The 23688-nt window shown below is 40.2% G+C and overlaps 1 protein-coding gene across 1 annotated transcript in view; it reads right to left on the reverse strand.

The window, feature by feature from the left end:
* Positions 1-3746: 3746 nt before the first annotated feature.
* LOC139755474 (organic cation transporter protein-like) overlaps positions 3747-23688 on the reverse strand; it is a 166333-nt gene continuing 146391 nt past the window's right edge. The window contains exons 9-12 of the mRNA XM_071673813.1: positions 14339-14526; positions 13896-14068; positions 12594-12778; positions 3747-9289 (exon numbers count right to left, since the gene is read on the reverse strand). Coding sequence (XP_071529914.1) covers positions 9083-9289; positions 12594-12778; positions 13896-14068; positions 14339-14526 — 753 coding nt within the window. The 3' untranslated portion in view covers positions 3747-9082. The remainder of the gene's footprint in view (positions 9290-12593; positions 12779-13895; positions 14069-14338; positions 14527-23688) is intronic.

The raw sequence follows: 23688 nt of genomic DNA on the forward strand, positions 1-23688 counted from the left end.
TGAAGTTCCCATTTGCTCCCTTGTCTTACGCACTTTATTTACCTCCTTCCAAAACATCTTTTTATTCTCCCTTAAATTTAATAATACTCTCTCACACCAACTCTCATTTGCCCTCTTTTTCACCTCTTGCACCTTTCTCTTGACCTCCTGCCTCTTTCTTTTATACCTCTCCCACTCATTTGCATATTTTCCCTGCAAAAATCGTCCAAATGCCTCTCTCTTCTCTTTCACTAATAATCTTACTTCTTCATCCCACCAATTACTACCTTTTCTAATCAACCCACCTCCCACGCTTCTCATGCCACAAGCATCTTTTGCGCAAGCCATCACTGCTTCCCTAAATACATTCAATTCCTTTCCCACTCCCCTTACCTCCTTTGTTGTCACCTTTTTCCATTCTGTACTCAGTCTCTCCTGGTACTTCCTCACACAAGTCTCCTTCCCAAGCTCACTTACTCTCACCACACTCTTCACCCCAACATTCTTCTTTTTTTTTTTTTTTTTTTTTTTTTTTCCAAAAGAAGGAACAGAGAAGGGTGCCAGGTGAGGATATTCCCTCAAAGGCCCAGTCCTCTGTTCTTAGCGCTACCTCGCTAATGCGGGAAATGGCGAATAGTATGAATATATATATATATATATATATATATATATATATATATATATATATATATATATATATATATATATATATATATATGTACATAATTAATACTGTCTGCCTTTATTCATTCCCATCGCCATCTCGGCACACATGAGATAACAACCACCTCTCTCCTCATGTGTGCGAGGTAGCGCTAGGAAAAGACAACAAAGGCCATATTCGTTCACACTCAAGCTCTAGCTGTCATGTAATAATGCATCGAAACCACAGCTCCCTTTCCACATCCAGGCGCCACTGAACTTTCCATGGTTTATCCTACACGCTTCACATGCCCTGGTTCAATCCACTGACAGCACGTCGACCCCGGTATACCACATCGTTCCAATTCACTCTATTCCTTGCACGCCTTTCACACTCCTGCATGTTCAGGCCCCGATCACTGAAAATCTTTTTCACTCCATCTTTCCACCTCCAATTTGGTCTCCCACTTCTCCTCGTTCCCTCCACCCCTGACACATATATCGTCTTTATCAATCTTTCCTCACTCATTTTCTCCATGTGACCAAACCATTTCAAAACACCCTGGTCTGCTCTCTCAACCACACTCTTATTATTACCACATATCTCTCTTACCCTGTTATTACTTACTCGTTCAAACCACCTCACACCACATATTGTCCTCAAACATCTCCTTTCCAGCACATCCACCCTCCTCTGCACAACTCTATCTATAGCCCACGCCTCGGAACCATACAACATTGTTGGAACCACTATTCCTTCAAACATACTCATTGTTGCTTTCCGAGATAATGTTCTCGACTTACACACATTCTTCAACGCTGCCAGAACTTTCGATTCCTCCCCCACCCTGTGATTCACCTCCGCTTCCATGGTTCCATCTGCTGCCAAATCCACTACCAGATATCTAAAACTATTTACTTCCTCCAGCTTTTCTCCATTTAAACTTTCCTCCCAATTGACTTTTCCCTCAACCCTACTTTACCTAATAACCTTGCTCTTATTCACATTTACTCTCAGCTTTCTTCTTTCACACAATTTAGCAAACTCAGTCACCAGCATCTGCAGTTTCTCACACGAATCAGCGAACAACTACTGTATCATCAGCGAACAACAACTGACTCACTTCCCAAGCTCTCTCATCCATAACAGACTGCATACTTGCTCCTCTTTCCAAAACTCTCGTATTCACCCTTTTAGAAAGTTAAAATACAAGGAGACAAGGTTTTTCAGCCCCCGCGTCCGTCCCCTTTAGTCGCCTTCTACGACACGTGAGGAATGCGTGGGAAGTATTCTTTCTCCCATATACATACACACACACACACACACACACACACACACACATATATATATATATATATATATATATATATATATATATATATATATATATATATATATATATATATATATACATATATATATATATATATATATATATATATATATATATATATATATATATATATATATATATATATATATATATGTATATATATATATATATATATATATATATATATATATATATATATATATATATATATATATATATATATATATATATATTTTTTTTTTTTTTCTTTTTTCTTTTAAACTATTCGCCATTTCCCACGTTAGCGAGGTAGCGTTAAGAACAGAGGACTGGGCCTTTTTTGGAATATCCTCACCTGGCCCCCTCTGTTCCTTCTTTTGGAAAATTTAAAAAAAAACGAGAGGGGAGGATTTCCAGCCCCCCGCTCCCTCCCCTTTTAGTCGCCTTCTACGACACGCAGGGAATACGAGGGAAGTATTCTTAATCCCTTATCCCCAGGGATATATATATATATATATATATATATACATATATATATATATATATATATATATATATATATATATATATATATATATATATATATATATATATATATATTAGAAAGGATCACAATTTTGCGCATGATCAAGATATTCCTATGAGTCCACGGGGAAAATGAAACACGAAAAGTTCCCAAGTGCACTTTCGTGTAATAATCACATCATCAGGGGAGACACAAGAGAGAATATAACAGTCAGTTGATATACATCGACGAGATGAAGCTAGGACGCCATTTGGTAAACATGTGATTGTCCAAAATATACAACGAGCGTTCATAAACATATCATTTTATAAATCTTATCAACAATAAAGTTATCTAATTTGTACAGACCATCACTAATATTAAGATTATAATTCGTTGTGTATTTAATAATAGAAGATTCAATGATATTTCTCTTGGTAATAGAGTTAGAGTTAACAAATGAGATGGCGTTACTCCAGTCAATACAATGATCATAGTTTTTAACATGATTAAACAAGGCTTTTGATTCTTGTCCCGTTCTTATACTATATTTATGTTGCTTAAGTCTAACAGAAAGATCCTTACCAGTCTGACCAACATAAAATTTATCACAGTTTCCATAAGGAACTTTATAGATGCAACCAAGAGAATTTTCTGGTGAATTTCTGATTAAGATATTCTTTATAGTATCATTGTTGCTAAAGGCAACATTTACATTAAAGGATTTAAGCAACATGGGAAGCAAAGTAAAATTATTGTTAGAAGGGAGAACTAAAAGATTCTTGGTGTCAATGGGAGGTTTGGGCTCAACTCTATAAAATGATTTCTTTGCTAACTAAAGGTATTTATCAATGAAAGATCTAGGGTACTCTAATTAGATACAATAGAATATATCTTCTCAAACTCATCATCAATAAACTCTGGACTGCAAATACGTAATGCCCTTAGGAACATAGATTGAAATGATGATAATTTAACTCTGTCATGTTGAGATGAGTAATAATGGATATATGAGCATACATTGATGGGTTTTCTGTATATGCTAAACTTAAACTTGTATCCTTGTCTATGAATCATGCAATCTAAAAATGGTAACATACCATTACTTTCATTTTCTACAGTAAATTTGATGGAAGGTACTAAATTGTTAAGTAAGGGGAGAAATATTTGTAAATTTTCATTTGTTGGCCAAATACAAAGAACATCATCTACATACCTAAATCAAATTGCATTAGAAGGTAAGATATCCTTTAGTAATTTTGTTTCAAAAAATTCCATATAAAGATTACTTAGTACAGGAGAAAGAGGGTTACCCATTGCCATACCAAATTTTTGAGCATAATAATCTCCATTAAATTGAAATGCACAGTATTTTATACACAATTTTATCAGTTCAATGAAATTAGACTTTGAAACACGTAGTTGAATATCATCCAAGACATCAAATAAATATTCTAAAAGGTCATCAACTGGAGCTTTCGTGAAAAGTGAGGAAACATCAAAGGTAACTAGTTTGAAATCAAAATTAATATTGATATTGTTTAGCTTGTTGACTAAATCTACATTGTTCATGATATTAGAATTTGATACATTACCCACTAAAGGGCTTGCTAAGGAAACTAACCATTTTTATAATTCATATGTGATGGAGCCTACTGAACTCACTATAGGTCTTGCTGGAAAATTTTGTTTATGTGTTTTGATAAGTCCATACATGTATGGCAATGAAGGGGAAAAAGATGACAAATTTTTGATAAGAGAAATGTTACCTTTCAACAACAACTTCATTTCTTTATTGAAGTGAGAATCAACTGCTTCTAAAGGATTTTTACGAAGTTTAGAATATGTTGTGTTATCATTTAGAAGATCATTCAATTTAGATAGATAGTTACTTTTGACTAAAATCACAAGTGTGATTTACCCCAGACGCTTCACGTGCCCTGGTTCAATCCATTGACAGCACGTCGACCCCGGTATACCACATCGTTCCAATTCACTCTATTCCTTGCATACTTTTCACCCTCCTGCATGTTCAGGCCCCGATTACATTTTCACTCCATCTTTCCACCTCCAATTTGGTCTCCCACTTCTCCTCCTTCCCTACCTCTGACACATATATCCTCTTGGTCAATCTTTCATCACTCATTCTCTCCAAGTGACCAAACCATTTCAAAACGCCCTCTTCTGCTCTCTCAACCACACTCTTTTTATTACCACACATCTCTCTTCCTTTACATTGCTTACTCGATCAAACCACCTCACACCACATATTGTCCTCAAACATCTCATTTCCAGCACATCCACCCTCCTGCGCACAACTCTATCCATGGCCCACGCCTCGCAGCCATACAACATCGTTGGGACCACTATTCCTTCAAACATACTCATTTTTGCTTTCCGAGATAATGTTCTCGACTTCCACACATTCTTCAAGGCTCCCAGAATTTTCGCCCCCTCCCCCACGCTGTGATTCACTTCCGCTTCCATGGTTCCATCCGCTGCCAGATCCACTCCCAGATATCTAAAACACTTTACTTCCTCCAGTTTTTCTCCATTCAAACTTACCTCCCAATTGACTTGACCCTCAACCCTACTGTACCTAATAACCTTGCTCTTATTTACATTTACTCTTAACTTTCTTCTTTCACACACTTTACCAACCTCAGTCACCAGCTTCTGCAGTTTCTCACATGAATCAGCCACCAGCACTGTATCATCAGCGAACAACTGACTCACTTCCCAAGCTCTCTCATCCACAACAGACTGTATATTTGCCCCTTTTTTCCAAAACTCTTGCATTCACCTCCCTAACAACCCCATCCATAAACAAATAAAACAACCATGGAGACATCACACACCCCTGCCGAAAACCTACATTCACTGAGAATCAATCACTTTCCTCTCTTCCTACACGTACACATGCAGTACATCCTTGATAAAAACTTTTCACTGCTTCTAACAACTTGCCTCCCACACCATATATTCTTAATACCTTCCACAGAGCATCTCTATCAACTCTATCATATGCCTTCTCCAGATCCATAAATGCTACAGACAAATCCATTTGCTTTTCTAAGTATTTCTCACATACATTCTTCAAAGCAAACACCTGATCCACACATCCCCTGCCACTTCTGAAACGACACTGCTCTTCCTCAATCTGATGCTCTGTACATGCCTTCACCCTCTCAATCAATACCCTCCCATATAATTTACCAGGAATACTCAACAAACTTATACGTCTGTAATTTGAACACTCACTTTTATCCCGTTTGCTTTTGTACAATGGAACTATGGCACTATGGAAGCATTTCGCCAATCCTCAGGCACCTCACCATGAATCATACATACATTAAATAACCTTACCAACCAGTCAACAATACAGTCATCCACCATTTATATAAATTCCACTGCAACACCATCCAAACCAACTACCTTGCCGGCTTTCATCTTCCGCAAAGCTTTTACTACCTCTTCTCTGTTTACCAAATCATTCTCCCTAACCCTCTCACTTTGCACACCACCTCGACCAAAACATCCTACATCTGCCGCTCTATGATCAAACACATTGAAACCTTCAAAATACTCACTCCATCTCCTCACATCACCACTACTTGTTATCACCTCCCCATTTGCTTCCTTCACTGATGTTCCCATTTATTCCCTTGTCTTACGCACTTTTTTTAACTCCTTCCAAAACATCTTTTTATCCTCCCTAAAATTTAATGATACTCTCTCTCCCCAGATCTCATTTGCCCTCTTTTTCACCTCTTGCACCTTTCTCTTAATGTGAATAAGAGCAAAGTTATTAAGTCCAGCAGGGTTAAGAGACAAGTTAGTTAGGATGTAAGCTTGAAATGAGAAAAATTGGGGGAAGTGAAGTGCTTTAGATATCTGGGAGTGAACTTGGCAGCGAATGGAATCATGGAAGTGGATGTGAGTCACTGGGTGGGTGAGGGGGGGAAGGCTCTGAGAGCAATGATGAATTTGTGGAAAACGAGAACGTTATCTCGGAGAGCAAAAACGAGTATGATTGAAGGAATAGTGCTTCCAACAATGTTATATGGTTGCGAGGCGTGGGCTATAGATAGGGTTGTGCGGAGGAGGGTGGATGTGTTGGAAATGAAATGTTTAAGGACAATATGTTGTGTGAGGTGGTTTGATCGAGTAAGCAACGAAAGGGTAAGAGATATGTGTGGTAATAAGAAGTGTGGTTGAGAGAGCAGAAGTGGGTGTATTGAAATGGTTTGGTCACATGGAGAGAATGAGCGAGGAAAGATTGACAAAAAGGATATATGTGTCAGAAGTGTAGGGAACATGGAGAAGCGGGAGACCAAATTGAGGATGGAAGAATGGAGTGAAAAAGATTAAATGCCTGAAGAGGCAGGAGGGTGAAAGGAGTGCAAGGAATAGAGTGAATTGGAACGATGTGGTATACTAGGGTCGACGTGCCGTGAATGGTGAGAACGAATCAGGATAAGATGAAAGAGATATAAGAGGTTGGTACTTGTTTCTAGTTTAAAACTAATTAGGATAGTCCGAGGTTAAATGTGTAGTGATGGCACACCTCTTCTACCATTATAAGCTAACTTCATTAGCAGTGTACAGGCCAAAAATGATTGTGTCCTTCCCAGGTAGAATTCTGCTGAATATATTCCTCGAGAGAGCCACGGCTGCCACATCAGCGCCCACAGTTTATCCAGTGCTGTATCGCTAAACACTAGAAGCTATCGAAATATTGATATGATACTGATAAAAAGAATTTGAAAATACATATACCTCATAGCAGAAATTATGGACTCGGTACACTTGATTCGGTATAAGAAGATATTCAGAACATACCATTAAACCATGATTGGCTTCCTGTAACCCTGTTGTTCAGCTTCATTAAGATGTCCTCTTGTTTAGCATTCATACGGTCACCGCTGATTGATCCATAACAAATGTTCTTGGTGTTCTGTACAACATTTTTAGACTTCAGGTTTCCTAGAAATCATTAAAATGAGAGAAACGTTGTTTAGACCAGATGTGGGACACTACTGGAACACTGAATGATGAGGTACTGGTGTGTACGAGCAGTCCACTACCTGACTGGGGTGGTTATGTCTCCTGGTACCCGACTGGGGTGGTTGTATATCGTGCTACCCATCTGGGGTGCTTATGTCTTCTGCCAACCATTTGGAATGGTTGCGTATCTTGCATCCCATCTGAGGAGGATGTATATCATGCTATCCCTCTGGGGTGGTTACGTCTTCGCCTACCCTTCTGGGGTGGTCATATCTCCTGCTTCCCCTCCTTGGTGGTTATGTCTTCGCTACCCATCCGGGGTGATTATCTTTTACGTGTTCTGCTACCCATCTGGGGTGATTATGTCTTCTGTTACCCATTTGGGTGGCTATGTCATAAAGTTGATGCCTCTATCATTAATATGTTTAAGCCACGACATTTTTCTGCAATATTTGCTGTATAACAAGATTCTCCTTTACTGAATTGTACCATATTACCACATGGGTCTTTGAACTTTGTGTCATGGTGGGCAAGGAATCTCCAGGAATCCGTCCGTCTAACTCCGCTGCTCACGAGAGGGAGGGTTCAAAGAACAACAGTCTCGGTCCACTTCTGGAAGATATGTTTTTATTCTTATCTCTTTTTCTTTTATCAATTTCAACGACGTTTGCAATCATTTTTTCCCTTCCGTTGACCACCAACGAGCAAGTAAGTACCTGTCCTGCTTCCTTACAAGTGTCACGAGATCGAAGCGTGTCTCGTTTTTCTTCATAAGTATTCTCCCTCTTCACTGGAGGAGCTTGTGTTTACTCCACCTCAAACACACCTGTTGCGTGCTTTGTGAACTTGAATTGATTTCAAAAGTTGATGTCATCTGGCTCAAGATTTATCCATCAACTGCATGGTGCCAGAAGCAGAGAGAACTAGGGAGAGATGAGGACCGAGGAAGAGATGGAAGGATGGAACAAACAGAGCTCTTAGGCATCAGGTCCTGAGCCTTCAGGAAGGCGAGAGGCATACACAGCACAGATAGAAATGCAGGGAAGAAGGTCTGACTGTGATGGAAGTGGAACTCCTCTTGCATAATAAGCGAGAGACTATTCAAAAGATTTCATGTTTGCACAGAGATGAGACCTTGTGGAAGCAAACAGAAGAAAGAAAGAAGGAAATTGTCAAGGGGCTCATGAGAGAAAACAAAAAAACAAAAAATAACGAGTGTAGCAAATGACATATAGAAAAGTAGATATGGAGACACTGAAGCAGAGGAGAATGGTAAACTCCTAAGTGAAGCAAGATGTCGAGGGTAAAGACAACGTTGTCTGAGAGAGGAAAGAAATGAGATTCTAAGTTCTTAAGAAAGTGAGAGTTGAAGAGACTTCTTAGATGTGTTGTAGGAAGGTTATAATATATTCATCCACAAGACTGTAGGAACCTTTCTGTTGAGTCTGAAAGATTACGTTTCCACAACTTAATTTCACAATGTTACCACAACCAAACTACAATATTGTTATAGCGTTGCTACAAGGTCATGTTGCTTGCTGGTAGATAACGTCAATTTATTGCTCCACCCACAAGAGAAAACAACCATTATATCTATATCTGTTTCTTTATTTGTATTACCTCTCAGGTTGATTATTCAATTTCTAATAAAAGCTGGGTTGTGATGTCCAATGTTGTCCATCATTACATTTTCTGTTGGTTTTGTCTTAGATTTCCCATGAAAATAGTCGAGGTTTTCAGGCATCGTCTTGTTTCTTGTTTCTGGCAGTAAGAAGCAGATGCCAACAGTCGCTAGCGACACGGAGCTGAACAACGCAGAGGGCGCCCACACCACCGCCGCGCCCTGCAGAAAACGCAAATGTTTGTGACGTGAGTCTGTACTTACCACAGTATCTAACCTCCTGTAGTTACCACAGTATCTAACCTCCTGTAGTTACCACAGTATCTAATCTCCTGTAGTTACCACAGTACTTTAACCTCCTGTAGTAACCACAGTATCTAACTTCCTGTAGTTACCACAGTACTTTAACCTCCTGTAGTAACCACAGTATCTAACTTCCTGTAGTTACCACAGTATCTAACCTCCTGTAGTTACCACAGTACTTTAACCTCCTGTAGTTACCACAGTATCTAACCTCCTGTAGTTACCACAGTGTCTAACTTCCTGTAGTTACCACAGTACTTTAACCTCCTGTAGTTACCACAGTATCTAACCTCCTGTAGTTACCACCGTATCTAACCTCCTGTAGTTACCACAGTATCTAACCTCCTGTAGTTACCACAATACTTCAACCTCCTGCAGTTACCACAGTATCTAACCTCCTGTAGTTACCACAGTACTTTAACCTCCTGTAGTTACCACAGTATCTAACCTCCTGTAGTTACCACAGTATCTAACTTCCTGTAGTTACCACAGTACTTTAACCTCCTGTAGTTACCACAGTATCTAACCTCCTGTAGTTGCCACAGTACTTTAACCTCCTGTAGTTACCACAGTATCTAACCTCCTGTAGTTACCACAGTATCTAACTTCCTGTAATTACCACAGTACTTTAACCTCCTGTAGTTACCACAGTATCTAAACTCCTGTACTTACCACAGTACTTTAACCTCCTGTAGTTACCACAGTACTTTAACCTCCTGTAGTTACCACAGTACTTTAACCTCCTGTAGTTACCCAGTGCTTTAACCTCCTGTAGTTACCACAGTATTCAACTTCCTATAGTTACCACAGTACTTTAATCTCCTGTATTTGCCACAGTACTTTAACCTCCTGTAGTTACCACAGTGCTTTAACCTCCTGTAGTTACCAGAGTATTTAACTTCTTATAGTTACCACAGTACTTTAACCTCCTGTAGTTACCACAGTGCTTTAACCTCCTGTAGTTACCACAGTACTTTAACCTCCTGTAGTTATCACAGTACGTTACCCTCCTGTAGTTACCACAGTATTTAACTTCCTGTAGTTACCACAGTGTTCAGCTTCCTGTAGTTACCACAATATTTAACTTCCTGTAGTTACCATAGTACTTTAACCTCCTGTAGCTACCTAAGTACTTTAACCTCCTGCAGTTACCACAGTATTCAACTTCCTGTAGTTACCACAGTACTTTAACCTCCAGTAGTTACCACAGTATCTAACCTCCTGTAGTTACCACAGTATTTAACTTCCTGTAGTTACCACAGTATTTAACCTCCTGTAGTTACCACAGTATTTAACTTCCTGTAGTTACCACAGTACTTTAACCTCCTGTAGTTACCACAGTACTTTAACCTCCTGTAGTTGCCATAGTATTTAACTTCCTGTAGTTACCACAGTACTTTAACCTCCTGTAGTTACCACAGTATCTAACCTCCTGTAGTTACCACAGTATTTAACTTCCTGTAGTTACCACAGTACTTTAACCTCCTGTAGTTACCACAGTATCTAACCTCCTGTAGTTACCACAGTACTTTAACCTCCTGTAGTTACCACAGTATTTAACTTCCTGTAGTTACCACAGTACTTTAACCTCCTGTAGTTACCACAGTATCTTAACCTCCTGTAGTTACCACAGTATTTAACCTCTTCTAGTTACCACAGTACTTTAACCACCTGTAGTTACCACAGTATTTAACCTCCTGTAGTTACCACAGTATTTAACTTCCTGTAGTTACCACAGTACTTTAACCTCCTGTAGTTACCACAGTATCTAACTTCCTGTAGTTACCACAGTACTTTAACCTCCTGTAGTTACCACAGTATTTAAATTCCTGTAGTTACCACAGTACTTTAACCTCCTGTAGTTACCACAGTATCTAACCTCCTGTAGTTACCACAGTACTTTAACCTCCTGTAGTTACCACAGTATTTAACTTCCTGTAGTTACCACAGTACTTTAACCTCCTGTAGTTACCACAGTATCTAACCTCCTGTAGTTACCACAGTACTTTAACCTCCTGTAGTTACCAGAGTATTTAACTTCCTGTAGTTACCACAGTACTTTAACCTCCTGCAGTTAACACAGTACTTACACTCCTGTAGTTAACACAGTACTTTAACTTCCTGTAGTTAACACAGTATTTAACCTCCAGTAGTTACCACAGTACTTTAACCTCCTGTAGTTACCACAGTATTTAACTTCCTGTAGTTACCACAGTACTTTAACCTCCTGTAGTTACCACAGTATTTAACTTCCTGTAGTTACCACAGTACTTTAACCTCCTGTAGTTAACATAGTTTTTAACCTCCTGTAGTTACCACAGTACTTTATCCTCCTGTAGTTACCAGAGTATTTAACTTCCTGTACTTACCACAGTACTTTAACCTCCTGTAGTTACCACAGTATCTACCTTCCTGTAGTTACCACAGTACTTTAACCTCCTGTAGTTAACACAGTACTTTAACCTCCCGTAGTTAACACAGTATTTAACCTCCTGTAGTTACCACAGTACTTTAACCTCCTGTAGTTACCACAGTACTTTAACCTCCCGTAGTTACTACAGTATTTAACCTCCTGTAGTTAACACAGTATTTAACCTCCTGTAGTTATCACAGTACTTTAACCTCCTGTAGTTACCACAGTACTTTAACCTCCTGTAGTTACCACAGTACTTTAACCTCCTGTAGTTATCACAGTACTTTAACCTAAGTTCTTTGTTATGTATTCTCGTATGTGTTCGTTTCTGGAGCAAAACACTAAACAAGGAAGTGTCATCTGGCACTACTTTGTGATCAGAAGATAAGCTTGTGTCAAGGTGAGATCTGAAGGATCCAGCTATAACAGCTACACGTGGGATGGGTTAGTTCAAGCTACCCAATGTTACAGTCGCCTGTCATCAGTACGTTCTTCGATAACGTGGCTCCAGACGCCAAAACTCCGGATAAGTGAGGCGGACATTTACTTTGACATTTCTTTTTATTATCTGTTTACAAGTAACATTCGGAATCGATTTTACTGAGGTGGTTAATAGTTTCAGTTTTGGGTTATGGTTCAGATACCCTTCACTAAATTCTTTCGAACCGCTTCGAAGTCGATTCAGGAGGTTCAATGCAAAAGGTTTCAGTAGAAAATCGTCTTCCAATATGGGAGATCATTATCATCTGTTTACAGCGATTATTAGGATGCAAGAAGGATAAAGAATACAGAGGAGAGGCAATACTTTACCAGAATGTCGTTGATGTAAGGTGAGGAGATGCTGCCGATCCTTGCACACACACTGGCCTGGCCTGTGCCCAGTGACCGGAACTTTGTAGGGTACAACTCTATCGTGTAAAACCATACCAGGGTGAACCCTGTTGCGATGGCCATCTTACCCGACTGGGAGAACAAGACTCTCAGCCATACTGGTGCTGAAATGAGACCATCATTCACTGATTCTATTCAGTTGTAGGAAATGTTAAGCACTGTCTTACCCTCAGCGGCTCTTTGCACCCTTCAAACCCTAGTGTGTACCAGTATAGGCAAATCTAATCTAGTCTGATGCAATCTGTTCTTTGATCTGTACAACTGAACACATCGCAATCCTTTGATATTCACGCTAATCCCTCAGTCTTTGTACGATTAAGGTTTCCACCCATGCATTATAGTCTAGATGAGTATGCCGTCTCTCGGTGTTCATTAAATTTTCAATTATGTGCAACTCTCCTCTCAACTGTTTCCCCAATACTGTCACTGGAGATCAGTTTTAGTTATCTCTCCGTTCCTGCACATAGTGACTAAATAATTTCTCTCTGAGGCAAGGGTCTTGCTGTTGTATTTTCCCTCACCATCTTCCTCCTGCAAAATTATGAGAGTGACCGACCATTTTATCCAACTGGTACTTTCATTTTGTCATGGTAAAGCGTTACCTTCAACTCACCCAATGACCTACCACTAGAAACATTATATGACCTTGGCAATGCTACACAGCTTTAACGCCCACTCACGTTTAAATCAAATCTTATGCAACGCCAATACTGACTCCAATATGAAAACACTTACTATCATTCAGCAGTCTTCCAAATGATATATGTATTCAGCAATTTCCATTCTTTTTTTCAGGGACTCTACCAGATTCCATCTCTAAGTGCTCAGTACACCTTCTCTGTATCTTTCCCCGCTACTTTCCCAAGTACAAAACTCTTTCAGCACACAATCTCCTCCCTCCCTGAATTAAGTAGTCATTCTATCACAACCACTCACAATACCTCTGCTATAACCTGCGGGCTACGTGAAGACTATTTACTCGTTAGTATTTTGAATAAAATTCTTATTCAGCTTTCCTCAGTAGCATATTATCATATAACTAAATTTTTCCGATTAGTTTAACAGTAGTTCCATGTTTTCCCGACAGTCAAAAGTATGTCAGGACTATAGGAAGCTGTTAATCATGGCAAATCTTGAACGCAATATTCCCTCGAGAAGACAGAGACCCATGCGTCATGAGCAACATGATAATCACACTATGAACAACATACACGGTCTTACCTTGTGGAAATTGGACCTGCATCACCAGAACACTAAAGATGGAGACTGCACAGATCGCGTACAGCAGCATCAGACCCCTCTTCCTGCCGACATAGGCGGATATGATCCAGGCCAGGAAAAAGGCCGGGAGTTCCAGCAATCCGCCCAAGAAGATAAACATGTAAGGGTCCGCACTGGATCAGATATAAAAAAGAATTAGAGTCCACATCTTGTTCAATATCACGGAGGTCTGCAGAATATGTTGAAAAGTAAAGAATATGGTTGCGTCTTTCAACAGGTCAATTCTAATACGGAAAAAACATTGGCTATCACTGTAATATCCCTGCTCATATTCATACGCTCATCCTAGCGGAAGTGTAGTGAACCAAATGCAAGCAAAATTTGGTAGCTCTATGCCATATGTACATGTGTGGTGGGATGGAGGCCAGAGGCCATGAACAAACCTGAGGTTGGTAGCACTGAGAGCTACGCCGTAGTAGATCATGCCGGAGGCGATCCAGCAAAAGAAGACGGGGATAGAGATACGCCTCAGCTGTGGCACCAGGAACATGCTCAGCAACCACTTGACTGTGCCTAACACTCGCTTCCAATAGGAACCTTTAGTCTCATCCCTCTCGTCCTGGCTCAAGTTCTGCACATGTGTCGTGTCATTTATATCACATACAGGCACCTTTATATATATATATATATATATATATATATATATATATATATATATATATATATATATATATATATATATATATATATATATATATATATATATATATATATATGTGTGTGTGTGTTACTTATTCATGTATTATACTTTGTCGCTGCCTCCCGCGTCAGCAAGGTAGCTCAAGGAAACAGACAAAAGAATGGCCAAACCCACCCACATGCACATGTATATACATACACGTCCACACACGTACATATACATACCCATACATTTCAACGTATAAATATATATATATATATATATACATAAACAGACATATACATATATAAACATGCACATAATTCATACTTGCCGCCTTTATTCATTCCCGTCGCCAACCCGCCACACATGAAATGACAACCCCCTCCCCCTACACGCGTGCGAGATAGCGCTCGGAAAAGACAACAAAGGCCACTTTCATTCACACTCAGTCTCTAGCTGTCATGTATAATGCACCAAAACCACAACTCTCTTTCCACATACAAGCCCGGCAAAACTTTCCATGGTTTACCTCAGACGCTTCACATGCCCTGGTTCAATCCATTGACCACGTCGACCCCGGTATACCACATCGTTCCAATTCACTCTATTCCTTGCAAGCCTTTCACCCTCCTGCATGTTCAGGCCCCGATCGTTCAAAATCTTTTTCACTCCATCCTTCCAACTCCAATTTGGTTTCCCACTTCTCGTTCCCTCCACCTCTGACATATATATCCTCTTTGTCAATCTTTCCTCACTCATTCTCTCCCTGTGACCAAACCATTTCAGTAAATCCTCTCCTGCTCTCTCAACCACAGTCTTTTTATTACCACACATCTCTCTTACCCTTTCATTACTTACTCGACAAAAACCTCCTCATACCACACATTGTCCTTAAACATCTTATTTACAACACATCCATCCTCCTTCGCACAACCCTATCAATAGCCCACGCCTCGCACCCACATAACATTGTTGGAACCCTATTCCTTCAAATATACCCATTTTTGCTTTCCAAGATAATGTTCTCGCCATCCACACATTTTTCAACGCTCCCAGAACTTTCGCCCCCTCCCCCACCCTGTGACTCACTTCCGCTTCCATGGTTCCATCTGCTGCCAAATCCACTCCCAGATATCTAAGACACTTCACTTCCTCCAGTTTTTCTCCATTCAAACATACCTCCCAGTTGACTTATCCCTCAACCCTACTATACCTAATGACCTTGCTCTTATTCACATTTACTCTCAGGTTTCTTCTTTCACACACTTTACCAAACTCAGTCACCAGCTTCTGCATTTTCTCAACCGAATCATCCACCAGCGCTGTATCATCAGCGAACAACAACTGACTCACTTCCCAAGCTCTCTCATCCATAACAGACTGCATACTTGCTCCTCTCTTCAAAACTCTTGCATTTACCTCTCTAACAGCCCCATCCATAAACAAATTTAACAACCCTGGAGACATCATGCACCCCTGCCGCAAACCGACATTCACTGAGAACCAGTCACTTTCCTCGCTTCTTACTCGTACACATCCCTTACATCCTCGATAAAAACTTTTCACTGCATCTAGCAACTTGCCTCTCACACCATATATTCTTAATACACACATTCTTCAAAGCAAACACCTGATCCACACATCCTCTACCACTTCTGCAACCACACTGCTCTTCCCCAAACTGATGCTCTGTACATGCCTTCGCCCACACTGCTCTTCCCCAAACTGATGCTCCGTACATGCCTTCGCCCTCTCAATCAATACCCTCCCATATAATTTCCCAGGAATACTCAACAAACCTATACCTCTGTAATTTGAACATTCACCTTTTTCCCGTTTGCCTTTGTACAATAGCACTATGCATGCATTCCGCCAATCCTCAGGCACTTCACCATGAGCCATACATATATTACATATTCTTACCAACCAGTCAACAACACAGTCATCCCCTTTTTGAATAAATTCCACTGCAATACCATCCAAAGCCGCCCCCTTGCCAGCTTTCATCTTCCGCAAAGCTTTCGTTAACTCTTCTCTGTTTAGCAAATCATTCTCCTTAACCCTCTCACTTCGCACACCAACTCGAACAAAACACCTTATATCTGCCACTCTGTCATCTAACACATTCAACAGTCTTTCAAAATACTCACTCCATCTTCTCACATTATTATTACTTGCTATTATCTCCCCATTAGCCCCTTCACCGATGTTTCCATTTGTTCCCTTGTTTTACGCACTTTATTCACCACCTTCCAAAGCATTTTTTTATTCTCCCTAAAATATAATGATACTCTCTCACCCCAACTCTCATTTGCCCTCTTTTTCACCTCATGAACCTTTTTCTTGACCTTCTGCCTCTTTTTTTTTTTTTTTTTATACATCTCCTAGTCATTTGCATTATTTCCCTGCAAAAATCGTCCAAACGCTTCTCTCTTCTCTTTCACTAATAATCTTATTTCTTCATCACACCACTCACTACCCTATACAATCTGCCCGCCTTCCACGCTTCTCATGCTACAAGCATCCTTTGCGCAAGTCATCACTGCTTCCCAAAATACATCCCATTCCTCCTCCACTCCCCTTACGACCTTTGTTCTCACCTTTTTCCATTTTGTACTCAGTCTCTTCTGGTACTTCCTCACACAAGTCTCCTTCCCAAGCTCACGTACTCTCACCACTCTCTTCACCCCAACATTCTCTCTTCTTTTCTGAAAACCTCTACAAATCTTCACCTTCGCCTCCACAAGATAATGATCAGACATCCCTCCAGTTGCACCTCTTAGCACGTTAACATCCAAAAGCCTGTCTTTCGCACACCTATCAATTAACACGTAATAAATCAACACTCTGGCCATCTCTTCTACTTGAATATGTATGCTTATGTATATCTCTCTTTTTAAACCAGCTATTCCAAATCACCAGTCCTTTTTCAGCACACAAATATATATATATATATATATATATATATATATATATATATATATATATATATATATATATATATATATATATATATATTTTTTTTTTTTTTTTTTTTTGCTTTGTCGCTGTCTCCCGCGTTTGCGAGGTAGCGTAATGAAACAGACGAAAGAAATGGCCCAACCCACCCCCATACACATGTATATACATACGTCCACACACGCAAATATACATACCTACACAGCTTTCCATGGTTTACCCCAGACGCTTCACATACCTTGATTCAATCCACTGACAGCACGTCAACCCCGGTATACCACATCGATCCAATTCACTCTATTCCTTGCCCTCCTTTCACCCTCCTGCATGTTCAGGCCCCGATCACACAAAATCTTTTTCACTCCATCTTTCCACCTCCAATTTGGTCTCCCTCTTCTCCTCGTTCCCTCCACCTCCGACACGTATATCCTCTTGGTCAATCTTTCCTCACTCATTCTCTCCATGTGACCAAACCATTTCAAAACACCCTCTTCTGCTCTCTCAACCACGCTCTTTTTATTTCCACACATCTCTCTTACCCTTACGTTACTTACTCGATCAAACCACCTCACACCACACATTGTCCTCAAACATCTCATTTCCAGCACATCCATCCTCCTGCGCACAACTCTATCCATAGTCCACGCCTCGCAACCATACAACATTGTTGGAACCACTATTCCTTCAAACATACCCATTTTTGCTTTCCGAGATAATGTTCTCGACTTCCACACATTCTTGAAGGCTCCCAGAATTTTCGCCCCCTCCCCCACCCTATGATCCACTTCCGCTTCCATGGTTCCATCCGCTGCCAGATCCACTCCCAGATATCTAAAACACTTCACTTCCTCCAGTTTTTCTCCATTCAAACTCACCTCCCAACTGACTTGACCCTCAACCCTACTGTACCTAATAACCTTGCTCTTATTCACATTTACTTTTAACTTTCTTCTTTCACACACTTTACCAAACTCAGTCACCAGCTTCTGCAGTTTCTCACATGAATCAGCCACCAGCGCTGTATCATCAGCGAACAACAACTGACTCACTTCCTAAGCTCTCTCATCCCCAACAGACTTCATACTTGCCCCTCTTTCCAAAACTCTTGCATTCACCTCCCTAACAACCCCATCCATAAACAAATTAAACAACCATGGAGACATCACACAACCCTGCCGCAAACCTACATTCACTGAGAACCAATCACTTTCCTCTCTTCCTACACGTACACATGCCTTACATCCTCGATAAAAACTTTTCACTGCTTCTAACAACTTGCCTCCCACACCATATATTCTTAATACCTTCCACAGAGCATCTCTATCAACTCTATCATAAGCCTTCTCCAGATCCATAAATGCTACATACAAATCCATTTGCTTTTCTAAGTATTTCTCACATACATTCTTCAAATCAAACACCTGATCCACACATCCTCTACCACTTCTGAAAAGAAGAGTGAATGTTGGGGTGAAGAGGGTGGTGAGAGTAAGCGAGCTTGGGAAGGAGACTTGTGTGAGGAAGTACCAGGAGAGACTGAGTACAGAAGGGAAAAAGGTGAGAACAATGGAAGCAAGGGGAGTGGGGGAGGAATGGGATGTATTTAGGGAATCAGTGATAGATTGCGCAAAAGATGCTTGTGGCATGAAAAGAGTGGGAGGTGGGTTGATTAGAACGGGTAGTGAGTGGTGGGATGAAGAAGTAAGATTATTAGTGAAAGAGAAGAGAGAGGCATTTGGACGATTTTTGCAGGGAAAAAATGCAATTGAGTGGGAGATGTATAAAAGAAAGAGACAGGAGGTCAAGAGAAAGGTGCGAGAGGTGAAAAAGAGGGCAAATGAGAGTTGGGGTGAGAGAGTATCATTAAATTCTAGGGAGAATAAAAAGATGTTTTGGAAGGAGGTAAATAAAGTGCGTAAGACAAGGGAGCAAATGGGAACTTCAGTTATGGGCGCAAATGGGGAGGTGATAACAAGAAGTGGTGATGTGAGAAAGAGATGGAGTGAGTATTTTGAAGGTCTGTTGAATGTGTTTGATAATAGAGTGGCAGATATTTGGTGTTTTGGTCGAGGTGGTGTGCAAAGTGAGAGGGTTAGGGAAAATGATTTGGTAAACAGAGAAGAGGTAGTAAAAGCTTTGCGGAAGATGAAAGCCGGCAAGGCAGCAGGTTTGGATGGTATTGCAGCGGAATTTACTAAAAAAGGGGGTGATTGTATTATTGACTTGTTGGTAAGGTTATTTAATGTATGTATGGCTCATGGTGAGGTGCCTGAGGATTGGCGGAATGCGTGCATAGTGCCATTGTACAAAGACAAAGGGGATAAGAGCGAGTGCTCAAATTTCAGAGGTATAATTTTGTTGAGTATTCCTGGTAAATTATATGGGAGGGTATTGATTGAGAGGGTGAAGGCATGTACAGAGCATCAGATTGGGGAAGAGCAGTGTCGTTTCAGAAGTGGTAGAGGATGTGTGGATCAGGTGTTTGCTTTGAAGAATGTATGTGAGAAATACTTAGAAAAGCAAATGGATTTGTATGTAGCATTTATGGATCTGGAGAAGGCATATGATAGAGTTGATAGAGATGCTCTGTGGAAGGTATTAAGAATATGTGGTGTGGGAGGCAAGTTGTTAGAAGCAGTGAAAAGTTTTTATCGAGGAGGTAAGGCATGTGTACGTGTAGGAAGAGAGGAAAGTGATTGGTTCTCAGTGAATGTAGGTTTGCGGCAGGGGTGTGTGATGTCTCCATGGTTGTTTAATTTGTTTATGGATGGGGTTGTTAGGGAGGTGAATGCAAGAGTTTTGGAAAGAGGGGCAAGTATGAAGTCTGTTGTGGATGAGAGAGCTTGGGAAGTGAGTCAGTTGTTGTTCGCTGATGATACAGCGCTGGTGGCTGATTCATGTGAGAAACTGCAGAAGCTGGTGACTGAATTTGGTAAAGTGTGTGAAAGAAGAAAGTTACGAGTAAATGTGAATAAGAGCAAGGTTATTAAGTACAGTAGGGTTGAGGGCCAAGTCAATTGGGAGGTAAGTTTGAATGGAGAAAAACTGGAGGAAGTAAAGTGTTTTAGATATCTGGGAGTGGATCTGGCAGCGGATGGAACCATGGAAGCGGAAGTGGATCATAGGGTGGGGGAGGGGGCGAAAATTCTGGGAGCCTTCAAGAATGTGTGGAAGTCGAGAACATTATCTCGGAAAGCAAAAATGGGTATGTTTGAAGGAATAGTGGTTCCAACAATTTTGTATGGTTGCGAGGCGTGGGCTATGGAGAGAGTTGTGCGCAGGAGGGTGGATGTGCTGGAAATGAGATGTTTGAGGACAATGTGTGGTGTGAGGTGGTTTGATCGAGTAAGTAACGTAAGGGTAAGAGAGATGTGTGGAAATAAAAAGAGCGTGGTTGAGAGAGCAGAAGAGGGTGTTTTGAAATGGTTTGGGCACATGGAGAGAATGAGTGAGGAAAGATTGACCAAGAGGATATATGTGTCGGAGGTGGAGGGAACGAGGAGAAGAGGGAGACCAAATTGGAGGTGGAAAGATGGAGTGAAAAAGATTTTGTGTGATCGGGGCCTGAACATGCAGGAGGGTGAAAGGCGTGCAAGGAATAGAGTGAACTGGAGCGATGTGGTATACCGGGGTTGACGTGCTGTCAGTGGATTGAATCGGGGCATGTGAAGCGTCTGGGGTAAACCATGGAAATCTGTGTAGGTATGTATATTTTGCGTGTGTGGACGTATGTATATACATGTGTATGGGGGTGGGTTGGGCCATTTCTTTCGTCTGTTTCCTTGCGCTACCTCGCAAACGCGGGAGACAGCGACAAAGAGAAAAGAAAAAAAAAAAAAATATATATATATATATATATATATATATATATATATATATATATATATATATATATATATATATATATATATATATATATATATATATATATATATATATATATATATATATGTATATATATATATATATATATATATATATATATATATATATATATATATATATATATATATATATATATGTATATACATATATATATACATATATATATACATATATATATATATATATATATATATATATATATATATATATATATATATATATATATATATATATATATATATATACATATATATATATACATATATATGTATTAGGAGTCACGCGAGGAGTGCTCATCCTCCTCGAAGGCTCAGATTGGGGTGTCTAAATGTGTGTGGATGTAACCAAGATGAGAAAAAAGGAGAGATAGGTAGTATGTTTGAGGAAAGGAACCTGTAAGGAACGAAGCTAAAGGGTAAAGGGGAAGAGTGGTTTGGGAATGTCTTGGGAGTAAAGTCAGGGGTTAGTGAGAGGACAAGAGCAAGGGTAGCACTACTCCTGAATCAGGAGTTGTGGGAGTATGTGATAGAGTGTAAGAAAGTAAATTCTAGATTGATATGGGTAAAACTGAAAGTTGATGGAGAGAGATGGGTGATTATTGGTGCATATGCACCTGTGCATGAGAAGAACGATCATGACAGGCAAGTGTTTTGGGAGCAGCTGAATGAGTGTGTTAGTGGTTTTGATGCACAAGATTGGGTTATAGTGATGGGTGATTTGAATGCAAAGGTGAGTAATGTGGCAGTTGAGGGAATAATTGGTATACATGGAGTGTTCAGTGCTGTAAATGGAAATGGTGAAGAGCTTGTAAATTTATGTGCTGAAAAAGGACTGGTGATTGGGAATACCTGGTTTAAAAAGCGAGATATACATAAGTATACGTATGTAAGTAGGAGAGATGGCCAGAGAGCGTTATTGGATTACGTGTGTTAATTGATAGACGCACGAAAGAGAGACTTTTGGATGTTACTGTGCTGAGATGTGCAACTGGAGGGATGTCTGATCATTATCTTGTGGAAGCAAAGGTGAAGATTTGTGGGGGTTTTCAGAAAAGAAGAGAGAATGTTGGGGTGAAAAGAGTGGTGAGAGTAAGTGAGCCTGGGAAGGAGACTTGTGTGAGGAAGTACCAGGAGAGACTGAGTACAGAATGGAAGAAGGTGAGAACAAAGGAGGTAAGGGGAGTGGGGGAGGAATGGGATGTATTTAGGGAAGCAGTTATGGATTGCGCAAAAGATGCTTGTGGCATGAGAAGCGTGGGAGGTGGGTTGATTAGAAAAGGTAGTGAGTGGTGGGATGAAGAAGTAAGATTATTAGTGAAAGAGAAGAGAGAGGCATTTGAACGATTTTTGCAGGGAAAAAATGGAAATGAGTGGGAGAGGTATAAAAGAAAAAGGCAGGAGGTCAAGAGAAAGGTGCAAAAGGTGAAAAAGAGGGCAAATGAGAGTTGGGGTGAGAGAGTATCATTAAATTTCAGGGAGAATAAACAGATGTTTTGGAAGGAGGTAAATAAAGTGCGTAAGACAAGGGAGCAAATGGGGCTAATGGGGAGGTGATAACAAGTAGTGGTGATGTGAGAAGGAGATGGAGTGAGTATTTTGAGGGTTTGTTGAATGTGTTTGATGATAGAGTGGCAGATGTGGGGTGTCTTGCTCGAGGTGGTGTGCAAAGTGAGAGGGTTAGGGAAAATGATTTGGTAAACAGAGAAGAGGTAGTAAAAGCTTTACGGAAGATGAAAGCCGGCAAAGCAACAGGTTTGGATGGCATTGCAGTGGAATCTATTAAAAAAGAGGTTGACTGTATTGTTGACTGGTTGGTAAGGTTATTTAATGTACGTATGATTCATGGTGAGGTGCATGAGGATTGGCGGAATGCTTGCATAGTGCCATTGTACAAAGGCAAAGGGGATAAGAGTGAGTGCTCAAATTACAGAGGTATAAGTTTGTTGAGCATTCCTGGTAAATTATATGGGAGGGTATTGATTGAGAGGGTGAAGGCATGTATAGAGCATCAGATTGGGGAAGAGCAGTGTGGTTTCAGAAGTGGTAGAGGATGTGTGGATCAGGTGTTTGCTTTGAAGAATGTATGCGAGAAATACTTAGAAAAACAAATGGATTTGTATGTAGCATTTATGGATCTGGAGAAGGCATATGATAGAGTTGATAGAGGTGCTCTGTTGAAGGTATTAAGAATATATGGTGTAGAAGGCAAGTTATTAGAAGCAGTGAAAAGTTTTTATCGAGGATGTAAGGCATATATACGTGTAGGAAG

The sequence above is a fragment of the Panulirus ornatus genome, chromosome 19 (genome assembly GCF_036320965.1).
Source record: "Panulirus ornatus isolate Po-2019 chromosome 19, ASM3632096v1, whole genome shotgun sequence".
Lineage (NCBI taxonomy): Eukaryota > Metazoa > Arthropoda > Malacostraca > Decapoda > Palinuridae > Panulirus > Panulirus ornatus.